Raw genomic sequence first — 11,616 nt, 5'->3', positions numbered from 1 at the left:
TATTTTTGTGTTGGAATTAAAAAAAATGTAAATTTCAATTGTAGAAATTTAATTCCATTGAATATGATATGACTATACCAAATTTCACAAAATAGATGGAAATGAATTCCACAAAATTAAGTCATTCAACTTTTTATGACAAAATAACTCTTTTCTATATACAAAGTTTATTTTTTAATTTTTTTACTTATTTAAATTATTTATTTTATCAAACTTGACCAATCCATTTAAAAAATTTATTTTTTCAGAAAATTTTTTTATTGTTGTGTTTTTATTTTTATATTTTTTAGCATTATTTTACTATCGACAAGAGAGATTCCCGTTAAATATCTATTTATTACTAAATTAAATGTAGAAATTTTATTAATATTATTTTAATTTTATATATTTATTTTAATACAATATAAAAAATTATATAGCATAACATAAATATAATTGCTATTTATGATTATTTTTGTGAAATTACTATTTTAAGGATATTTTAAGAAATAAAAATAAATAAATTTTCAACTATAAATTTGTTCCATACAGAATTATATGAAATTCAATTGAATTATATGTTTTAAATTAATTAAACTAAATATAAAAATTTATTCACAAATAAATTTTATATTTTGGATTCATTTATAACAAACAGATTACTACCAAAGTTCTCCTTTTTCTATCAAAAGGAAAATATTTACCAATAAATAAAATTATAGAATAACATTATAGCCATGTACAACCCGGTACAGATATTTTGCAGGGCAAAGCCTGAAGATGGGCTGAGACAGCTATAAGCAGTGCATGAGAGCAATTTATGTCGACATTACATACTTGTATTTATTGTCACAGCCCCACTCCGAAAATAATTGGTAGACAGGTAGTTGTTGTTTTCATATAACAGCCAAACTCCAATTGCGTCGGCATATGGGTTTGTTTCTGTTTGGTTAGCGCGAAAGTGATTCGGAATCTTTTGTGGCCACACTCGAACTGACAGCATATTGTTTATGACCAATCTATATCTTCGCAAGTATAATCCTATTTATTTTTAGTGATCTTCTTGCGCGCTAGCTCCTCTCACGCACAGAAAAAAAAAAAAAAAAAAAAAAAAAAAAAAAAAAAGAAGGTAGCTTCCAAAGAAAAAGAAAAAAGAAATGGAGAAAAGTTCAAATAATTCATCTTCTCATGTTTTAATCTTTCCTTTCCCAGCTCAGGGCCATGTAAACTCCATGCTCAAGCTAGCGGAGCTTTTAAGCCTTTCAGGTCTTACTATTACCTTTCTAAACACACAACATAGCCAGGAATGTTTAGCTCGTTTTACGGATATTAAAGCTCGTTTTCTGAAATATCCAGGATTTCGATTTGTTACAGTACCTGACAGTTTGCCTATTGATAGTGGGAATGTGGCGAAAGTGCTTGATGCATTAAAATTGGAAAGTAAGCCAGTAATTGAAAAATTGCTTATTGAAAGTAATCCAAGAATTAACTGTTTTATAGTAGATGGAATCCTTGGATTTGTTACTGATCTTGCTAGCGAGCTTGCAATTCCAATTATTTATTTTCGCACCATTAGCGCTTGTGCTTTCTGGTCTTACTTTTGTATTCCTGACATGATTGAAGCTGGTGAACTTCCTATTAAAGGTATTATTATTCTCTGTATAATGAGCTTGTGTTTTTTTTTTTTTTTTTTTTTTTTTTATTTAGCTTTTTTGAGTTTGGAATTGTTGTGATTTAACTATACAACAAAGGGGTACTGTTTGCTGATATTGAAGGAGAAGAAGAAATGGATAGGCTTATAACAAAAGTTCCAGGAATGGAGACATTTCTCAGGAAAAGAGATCTTCCAAGTTTCTGTAGAGCTAATGGCATGACAGAACCTACATTTTACATGATTATGAACGAGACACAACAAACTACTCGAGCACAAGCCCTTATTATGAACACATTTGAAGACCTGGAATCACCAATACTATCTCAAATTCGCAACCATTGCCCTAAAACCTACACCATTGGACCCCTCCACGAGCTCTTGAAAAGCATCAAAATTAGAAGCACAAATAAGCAAGAATTACATCAATCCTCAAATAGTCTCTGGGAAGTGGACAGGACTTGCATCGCATGGCTAGATAATCAACCTTCACAATCTGTAATCTATGTAAGTTTTGGCAGCTTTGCAAATTTGACGTTAGACCAGCTTATAGAGTTCTGGCACGGTCTCATTAATAGTAACAGGCGATTCTTATGGGTTATAAGGCCTAGCTCCGTTACCGATAAGGAAGGTATTGTTGTTGAGAAATTTCCTGAAGAGCTTCAGGAGGGTTGTAAAGAAAATGGATACATCGTGAAATGGGCGCCGCAAGAAGAGGTTTTAGCACATAAAGCAATTGGTGGGTTTTTGACACACAGTGGATGGAACTCGACATTGGAGAGTATAGTAGCAGGTGTGCCTATGATTTGTTGGCCTTATTTTGCTGACCAGCAAACCAATAGTAGATTTGTGAGTGAAGTGTGGAAATTAGGACTGGACATGAAAGATGTTTGTAACAGAAAGGTTGTTGAGAAGATGGTGAATGATCTGATGGTTAATAAGAGGGAAGAGTTTGTTAGATCAGCTGCTAGGATGGCAGAGTTGGCAAGGAAAAGTATTAGTGAAGGTGGATCCTCTTTTTGTAACCTGAACCGTTTGATTGAAGATATCAGGCTGATGAGTGTGCAAACACATCATAATTCACAGGAGGATAATAAAACAAGCTTTTGATTATTTATCTGTATTATCTTAGTTTGTACTCATTAAGTAAGAAATTGTAATTTTCCTAATCGCCTTAGAGGAAGTTGCTTTCCTTGCATAGTACTCTGCCCAGTTCGTTCATGATATTACTGGCAATTGTCAATTTATCATCATCACTCTCTGAATTTTACTTACATGTAGTCCTTATGTTGATAACAATGACGCACACAATGAGGTCATATGTTGTTAGGGCCCCACAATAATAATACGAGAATAATTGCTGTGGAAAAATAAAATTGTGATACACAGAATTTCTTTCTCTTCCATGCAATTGTCAATATCTTGGCTAATCTCCTCTATTTATAGGAGAACAAAACGGATCTTGAATGAGCTGTACAATACCGGTACAAATTAACTACCACTTTCAATTTGCACAAATTTCACGGCTGTCGCCTGACTTCTTTATTTCTTCCTCCCTTTACAGACTTCTATTTTTATTTTCATTTTTCTTTTCAAAAAAAAATGCGTAGATCCCGCACTTGAGTGGGCACACCACCACCAACATATGTTACCATCTTTATCAATCAAGTTCATAAGCTAATGATCCCTTACCCATTGACCAAGATTGATGCCTTAGAATTTTAAGAAGTTGCATGTATCTCTTTCCAAAAAAGGAAAACAAAATGTTGGATTCCGGTGTCCGTTACTGTTGTAAGTTTGTTTAAAGATTACATTTTTGTTAAAAAAAAAATATAAATCAAACAATTAATAACAATTACTTTTTAACTGATGAGGTTAATTTGAGCTGAAAAAACTTTAAATTTAAAAAAAAAAGAGATGAGTATTTCATTTTTATAAATGAAATAAAATTCACATAGGTTAAAGATTTTTCCTTAACTCTTTGTGTAAGCAGGATTAAGCTCGTTTAATAAGCTATAAGGATATCAAAAAAAATATTAATATTAATAAAAATATATTTTTCATTTTTTTCAATGCATTTATTATTGAATTATTTCATTTGAATTAATGAATGGAATAGTGCTATTCTAGTAGTACTATCTCATCTACTAAAATACGGAAATTCTTGCATGGGAATTGATTCTTTACAAAAATCATGGCCATGTTGTAAACCTGATTTTTTTTTTCTTCCACCGACAAGGCACGTGATGGGTCACGTGTGCGCTCCTATCGAAAACCCCAATCCTCTTTTGTTGATGAAAGTAGTACAGATAGGTGCCCATGATCGGTGCAGGATGGGTTTTTAATACTTTGTACGTTAAGATATTAAATATATATTGTTTTGTCACTACCATGATAAATGCCGGGACAGATTAAGTTTCAGCTAGGTTTTTTTTTTTTTTTTTTTCAAAACAATTTTTGAAAATATAAGTTTACTTTAAAAAAAAAAAGTATAGGCTTAATATACAAATTCATATATAAATTTTATTGCTTTAATTTTATGACACCTCAATTTTTATTTTGATATAAAAATACATTTATTTTTTATTTTGATATAAAAATACATTTATTAAATACTTTACTTTATTTTGTTTGAATTTCTAATGGTTGAACTAAACTCTAATCATAATTTTCGGTTGCAATGTATTTTTTTTTTTATTGGAAAGTCTAATGGGTCAAATAATATTATAGGCTACACAATGTGAATATCTCTTTTTTAAATTCACTAAACCGATGAATATTCTTGCTATAAACAGAATTTGAACTTGATAGCTCGCATTTTCTACATTCTTATGGAAGACAATTGTAAAACCGAAATGATATACAAATTTATTAACCAAACCATTTATATTGACGAGCGTTAAAACAACTAACAAGACTAAACCACATAGTTATTATTAAATGTCCAAACAAAAATAATTAACCTACTGAGTCTTGAAAATAAAAGACTCAAAAGATAAAATATGACTAACCAATCTGTCTAGAGATTGGCTTGAAGAGCCATTTTGGCTAAAACAAAGATTTGCTTTCTCTTTTAAACCCAAGATTCTATTTCTTACCTCTTCTCCTTCTTTCTCCACCATTAATCTTTTGATAGTCTTCTCTATCTTCCCTCTATCAAATCCATTTTCTAATTGCAACCCAATTCTCCAAACTTCACTTACATATCTTGCATTGACTTTCTGGTCAGTAAAACAAGGCATACATATCATAGGAACTCCTTCACAAATACTCTCCAATGTCGAATTCCAACCACTGTGTGTCCAAAATGCACCAATAGCAAAATGAGCTAATACTTGTAACTGAGGAGCCCATTTCACTATATGACCTCTTCCATTCAAATCCTCAATGAACCCATTAGGTAGTTGCTCAACCCATTCTTTGCCACTGACTAATCCGGGTCGAATCACCCATAAGAATGGCTGCTTGCTATTAGCTAGTCCATAAGCTATTTCCAAAAATTTACTTTCTTTTATTGAAGCAAGACTACCAAAACTCACATATAGTACTGATTTTGGTTCTTGTTTGTCTAGCCAAGCAATGCAGCTTTCATCTTGTGTTAATGAGCTACTTGATGCAGGAGAGAACTTGTGAAATGGCCCTATAGGGAAAACTGGAACATCAAATTCGTCGCGAAGGATAGCTATTGCAGATTTCTCAAGATCTTCAAATGTGTTCCAAATTAGTCCTGAAGATGCCTTGGTCTCACTTACCATTTTGAATACTAATTCATATAGTGATTCTGGTTGGCTTGTGTTGATCACCGGAAGATCCTTAACTTTGAGTGGTGGAAACTCCACAACTGGTTCTTCCAATTGGGATTCTGATATAAACATTAAAATGACAAGAAATGAAAAGAAAGATGATTCTGTCTATGTCAAAATGAAAAAATTTCCACAACCTTTCTTTTTTCCAGGTAATAACTTACCGAATCTAAATACGTTTGAGCTCAATCTTATATTATATTGAAAAGAAAGAAGTGAACAAAGACTATATATACATATGCGCATACCTTGAAATGGAAGGTAACCTTTTTCCTTTAGAAATGGGAAGGCCGAGAAAACAAGAAAAGATGAAGCACCACCAGTCCTTAACACAATTCTTGGAAGATTAAGAGTATTGGAAACAGCTTGAGTGAAATGAAAGATAGCATCTGAGATCAAGCAAGAAATAGGCTCCTCCAAAGAATCAGATAATAATGTAGACAAGCAATCTTGAAAAGGAGCAACGCATTTGATGTTAAGAAGTGAAAGAAGAGATAAAATATCTTTTGTTGATGATTCTGTCTCTGTCAAGTTTTCTTGAATGAAATGGAAAGTGAAGTGGGGATATTTTGAAGGGTCTGGAGAGTTGAAGGTAGTGTGGATTATGGTAATAGAAAAGCCTTTGGAATGGAGAATGTTTGCAAGTTGAAGCATTGGGTTAACGTGACCTTGCAATGGCAATGGAAAAAGAACCAATCTCCTGCCCTTCCTTTCCTCCATTTGAGTAATTGGTAGGGAAGTTTTTGTTCCTAATTCCCTTTTTAAGGGCCTCTGCTAGGGATCACGCCCCAAAAAATTGTGACTATTTAATATTTTTTTTGGTACATATTATATTATTTTTTAATGAGCAACCAATATAATATTATGTGCAAGTTTTGAGAGTAAAGATAAGTAGATGATGCAAGTTGGATCCGAATTAATTGAAGAAAGAAAGATATGATATAAATTTATTTTTAATAATTTTTTCTTAGAAAAAGTTTATTTGGACATCTTCCAAATTCTAGTCGAATCTAATCTTTTAAAAGAGAATATACTATTAAACAAGTTGGAGTTACTTTAATTGACAAAGCAACATCAATCTCAATAAAATTTATATTGCACATTTTCAGAATAAACACAACAAACTGGGACGATTTTCAAGAATGGGACAAAATTTCCAAAATTGCAGCATTTCCATTCTTGCTCTTACACTTTACAACAAAGGATTTATTTAAAAGAAACAACTTTGAAGTGACATTGGTCTTAAGCCCCTTTTGGTGCTTTCACAATTAACTTTTTAACTAGAAATTAAAAATTATCTGCTTATTGTCTAGCATCAGGTATGACAGGATCAAGAATCATTAAGAAGAAACATAAGCAACAATAGGGCTCCTCACTTTGTGCTCTCCATCATCCCAAATCAAAGAACCAGAAATTGAACTATTACCCACTTTTGCTGTTACTGTAACTCGAAACAATTTCTTCTCTCCAAAATTCTTGAAAGAAAGCACATTAGGTGAAACATTGATCTTAAGACTTTCTGGAGCTTTTACAATTGCTTTGTAAGTGGAAATAGCTGATCCAACATTTGTAACAGCTCTGTGAAAGACACGGCCTACCGATTGTCCGGAAGGGGCTGACAAAGTGAATGAAGGACAGTTTAGAGCTGCAGAGGTTGTTTTTGGTTCTTCAGAACAACTGTTATTGTCACCAGTAACAAATTGTAATTGTTTAGTACTATAACCTTGTCCACATAAAAATTCTATGTATTGATCCTCTCCAATATCATATACTAATCCTGGATTAATGGCCTCAGTAGGATCTATATGTCCTGCTCCATATGCAAACTCTGCCTGTGGATTTTTCTCAGCACTCATGGGAAATGCTGTAAAATGTTTAAATTACTCAAATCAACATTGAAATAGAATGCTTCTCTCAACAATTTCTCAAAGAATAATGTCAAACAGATATAAGCTGTGTTTGGCAATAGCTTTATAAATAGCTTTAAACACTATTTTTATAGTGTTTGCCGACATAATGTTTGAACTAGCTTTTAGAGGTTAAGATAGCATTTTATAAAAGGTTTATCACTATAACTTTTAGTTTTTTTAGTGTTTTATGAAAAGCTACTCAAACAGCTAAACGCTACCAAAACAACTAATTTTGCCGAATAGGAGCATAGAGAATTGGCTAACAAATGCTTTAACTGACTTACCTGTTGTCATTAGAGCAGACTTGATGGCAGCAGGAGACCATGTTGGGTGAAATGACTTTATGTAGGCTGCAGCTGCTGTTGCATGTGGGCAAGCCATAGATGTGCCAGAAATTGTATTGAAAGGAAGTATTCTGTCATCACCAAATATTCCTGTTATTGTGTTACCTTCTGTCCAAGCTGCTAAGATGTTAACTCCAGGGGCTGCAATATCAGGCTGCAAGGTCAAAACTAATTGATTAGATAGTATATATAAAATGTAGATTGAAATAGAGCGTGTAATTTTCAATTTACCGTGAGAATGTCTTTCGATATAGGATTAGGTCCTCGCGAAGAAAATGAAACTACATACGGGGCTAACTCATCTTTTTTTGCAATGCTTTTGGATATTGTTGCAGTTGGTTTTCTATGGTATTGTGAATGAAGCTACTGAATTAATAGCATGTGTATAGAATTAAACCTGCAATTTTACTAATAAAATTTAGATAGCATTACCGAGTTCTATTTACATATTCTGAAACATCAAATCCATCATTCAAATTCAAATGTGACGCCGGTAAAGGGAAATTGTATGCTACATCTTGGGAATAACCATCTTGCATTATTGTACCAATTGCTCCAGCAACTGATGCGGTTTCTCCGGTACTAATATAATCACAAAGAACAATTTTCCCTTTCACCAATTCCTTGTTCAAGGAGTGTTGAACACAGTACCTGCACTTAAATATGTGTTACTATCAAATTTAGCATTATGAGATTATTAACAATCTATTATATCTTTCATTATACCTAGATATTGACACATTGAATCCATTTTTGATATCTGGGGCATTTCCACCATAAATTACAGGATACTTTTTGTGATTAAGATACTTAGTATTTATTGATACTCCCTACATAGCAAAAAATTCTGCGGTTAGTTAAGTAGAAGAAATCAGGGGAAAGATTGGAAAGTTCACATTTGCTTACTTGGAAAGTTGCTCCATTTCCTAACTTGACGTTGGTAAAGAATTTCCTGTCAATAGTGCTGGCAGCTACTGATAGAAACCAAGGTGCGAAATTGGTGACAGTTGCAGGATACGGACCTGAATTTCCAGCAGAAGCTGAAGTGAAGATGTTGTGCTTCATAGCATGGAAAGATCCAATAGCGATAGTATCATTGAAATAGTCTACTGGATAAAACCCTCCAACAGAAATTGAAATTATGTCAACTCCATCAGCAATGGCATCATCAAAAGCCGCAAGAATGTCAGCATCTGCGCAACCATCAGACCAACAAATCTTGTATACAGCAATGCGAGCAGAAGGAACTCCTCCACGAGCAGTTCCTGGGGCAAGTCCTGCCATCGTTGCCTTCTGTACTAAGTTTCCTGCTGCTATTGATGAAGTATGAGTACCGTGACCTTCTGAATCTCTTGGAGAAATAATATTATCTGGAGGAAAGTATCCATCACTACGGTAGTATCTAGCTCCGATTATTTTACTGCAAGTACATTGAATAATCTAAGGCCTAATGATAAAAATATTTTTGAACAATTAGGACTGTTTTATTTTTCGAAGTCTGATTACTTGTTGCATGTGAAATTGGAAGATTTTTGACAAATGCCCTTCCATTTTGTTGGAGGAGGACCGAATTGTTCATCGTTAAAACTTTCAGACTCAGGCCAAATTCCAGTGTCAAGCATTCCAATAATGATATCGCTTTCAACAATAGTATTTCTTCTAACTTGTTGGGAGAAGCCCATGAAGTCCCATGACCTTGTTGTGTGGAGTTGTTTCTTTTCACTAGGAAACACAGAGACCACACCCTCCATGTCTGCGCAGGAGTTCATATTATTATAATAAAAACCAAATCACAGGATTGATTTCCATAACTCACCAGCTAACTTAAGCATCTCCTCATTGGTCAACTTAGCAGCAAACCCATTAAAGCCTCTTTTGTAGCTATAGATCATTGAATCTGATCCATCACTGTTGAATGAGTATTACAGATTAATCCAACAGCTAAAAGCCCAAAAACCTAAAACTAGACATTTGTTTATGTAAATAATTAAAAAACCTGCCAAGAACTTGTTGTAGCATGTTGGCATGATGATCTGATGCAAAAATTTCACTCTTTGGACGGTCACCCATGTACACAATGTAAACCTGCATGCATGTTTTGATAAAGTGATCATATACGTATTTAACACTAATGATTATATCATGCATGCGCCTTAAAATAACGAATTTCAAAGGAAAAAAACAAAGGAAGGAAAGTATTTGCCTTTCTATCATCTGATATTCCATGGCAGCTAATAAGAAGGCTACTAATTATGATTATGCCAATTAGAGAGAATTGATTTGCCATTAGAGCCTATTAAGTATTGATGTTTCCACATATGTATATATAATGAACCATTACTAACAAAGATTGCTAATTAATCAAACCGTCTAAGGACGGCTTTGGTATTTTGACTTCCCTTTAACAAAAGATTTCATTAACTCTTGAAAATAATTTACTTTCTAATTTGAACAAGCTAGAGATATTCCTTAAAATAAAAATGTTCTCCTAGTAAATTTTCCTGTTGGAGGAGAGGGATAACATAGTTAAAACCGTTATGTTATGTCCACTTGTCTCGAAAAATAAAATAAAAACATAAGTCGAACAATGTATGAGAGGACCTTACATGCCAATATCAAAATGTTTGTTCCATGGAATTGTTTTTTAGCTCAAGTACTTTACTGAAATACTCTCTACCAGACGGATGTTCATGGGTGTTAACGAAAGACTGCCACAAACAAAAGCCTGAAAAGTGTCGAACATTAATAGGTTATTGTCCGTGTAACCTAATTATCTTTCTTGAGCTCTACCTCCCTTACGTACCACAAAACAAATTTTTAGAAAACAAAAAAAAAAATTGATAAATGCACATTGAAGTTCAACTTTATTAAACACAATCAAAACTTGTCAACTTCTCAAGTTCACAAGTCCTAGTCTTGCGCTCTAGGACTTGTTTTGCTAAGTATTTAAAACCCATAATGCAGAATTGAGTTTTTTTTTTTTTTTCCTTTTAACTATTTACTAATCAAATACTTAAAAAGTAATTTCACTTAATTATTTATTTATTTTTAAATTGACTAGTTAAAGAATACAATTTAAATCAAAAATTAAAAACAGGTGGTGAAACTAAACCTCCTTTAAATAAATAGGCTTTTGAACAAGAAATTAATTCAAAACTTCCTAAACCTGATTTATGCCCTCGTTTATGAACTAAACTAAATAAAATAGAAATTTTTTAAAAATTATTCATATTTATCTTGGTCAGACAAATTCACATATTTTTAATTTATTTGATTCATGGATGAAGCTATAAACCGAGTCTAAATAAGTCATTCTCTTCAAATTAATTAATATTATAAGTTGTAAGGTGGTAAGAAGCTAAATTAATAAACAAAAAAAATTATTGAACCCTATTGACAAATCAGGCCTACTTGGGGCTCGAAATTTTTATGCTTCTGCTTCTGCTCGGCCTACCCGTGAGATTGGCCCTAGTTCGTGTATTAAGCTCAATCCAATTGAAAGATAATCAATAGGTCATTTTTGGTCACATTTACAAGTCATTTTCTCATTTACAACTCCTTATTACGGTACTTGATCATCTCCTAATATTCTAGGATTATATTATACTCTAATAGAATCCTTCTAAATTTTTAATTATATTTTAGTTTATAAATGATTAAATTTTTTTTCATCAAAATATTATAAATTAATAAAACTTGTGGAAGGCAGTGGAAGGTTGGAGATCATTGCACCTTAGTCCCATCCCGTCCCCATCTCTGATCCACTAGTGGAACCCACGGGGAACACAATAGTAATATTAACACAAAGTGAAAGCAAGAATTTCTTCCACGTTCGAGATTGATCTCCACTTTCCATTTTCATGAAGCATCAAGAACTTACCATTGTTTATTCCCATAACCCAAAAAGGAAAGAAAAGAAAAGAAAAGAA

The 11,616-nt window shown here is 32.9% G+C and overlaps 3 protein-coding genes across 5 annotated transcripts; 1 reads left to right on the top strand and 2 right to left on the bottom strand.

Annotated features, from left to right (window-relative positions):
• Window positions 1-1,055: 1,055 nt before the first annotated feature.
• On the top strand, window positions 1,056-2,828 carry LOC105646853 (7-deoxyloganetic acid glucosyltransferase). 2 transcript variants are annotated; one of them, XM_012232786.4, is made up of 2 exons: window positions 1,056-1,623; window positions 1,731-2,828. In XM_012232786.4, exons 1-2 carry the CDS (start codon window positions 1,137-1,139, stop codon window positions 2,738-2,740), a joined length of 1,497 nt encoding a protein of 498 aa, XP_012088176.1. In that variant the 5' UTR covers window positions 1,056-1,136; the 3' UTR covers window positions 2,741-2,828. The 2 variants fall into 2 exon arrangements, with proteins under 2 accessions (XP_012088176.1, XP_012088180.1); XM_012232790.4 differs by having other exon boundaries at window positions 1,058-1,623; window positions 1,755-2,828.
• A 1,644-nt stretch (window positions 2,829-4,472) lies between these two features.
• Window positions 4,473-6,240, bottom strand: LOC105646864 (UDP-glycosyltransferase 76F1). The gene is made up of 2 exons (XM_012232803.4): window positions 5,682-6,240; window positions 4,473-5,492 (listed from the first exon to the last, which is right to left on the bottom strand). Exons 1-2 carry the CDS (start codon window positions 6,151-6,153, stop codon window positions 4,594-4,596), a joined length of 1,371 nt encoding a protein of 456 aa, XP_012088193.1. The 5' UTR covers window positions 6,154-6,240; the 3' UTR covers window positions 4,473-4,593.
• Window positions 6,241-6,773: 533 nt separating this feature from the next.
• On the bottom strand, window positions 6,774-9,440 carry LOC105646875 (cucumisin). Of its 2 annotated transcripts, none has more exons than XM_089723089.1 (7): window positions 9,194-9,440; window positions 8,594-9,107; window positions 8,414-8,517; window positions 8,120-8,338; window positions 7,919-8,030; window positions 7,628-7,841; window positions 6,774-7,297 (listed from the first exon to the last, which is right to left on the bottom strand). In XM_089723089.1, the coding sequence occupies exons 1-7, from the start codon at window positions 9,436-9,438 to the stop codon at window positions 6,774-6,776; spliced, it is 1,932 nt and encodes a 643-aa protein (XP_089579215.1). In that variant the 5' UTR covers window positions 9,439-9,440. The 2 variants fall into 2 exon arrangements, with proteins under 2 accessions (XP_089579215.1, XP_089579216.1); XM_089723090.1 differs by having other exon boundaries at window positions 7,919-8,050; window positions 8,134-8,338.
• Between the last annotated feature and the right edge of the window lie 2,176 nt (window positions 9,441-11,616).

This window comes from Jatropha curcas, chromosome 6 (assembly GCF_041381405.1).
Source record: "Jatropha curcas cultivar XTBG-Jc1 chromosome 6, XTBG_Jcur_1.0, whole genome shotgun sequence".
Classification (NCBI taxonomy): Eukaryota; Viridiplantae; Streptophyta; class Magnoliopsida; order Malpighiales; family Euphorbiaceae; genus Jatropha; species Jatropha curcas.
The sequence above is the reverse complement of the archived record's forward strand: the minus strand, read 5'-3'. Positions and strand labels throughout refer to the sequence as shown.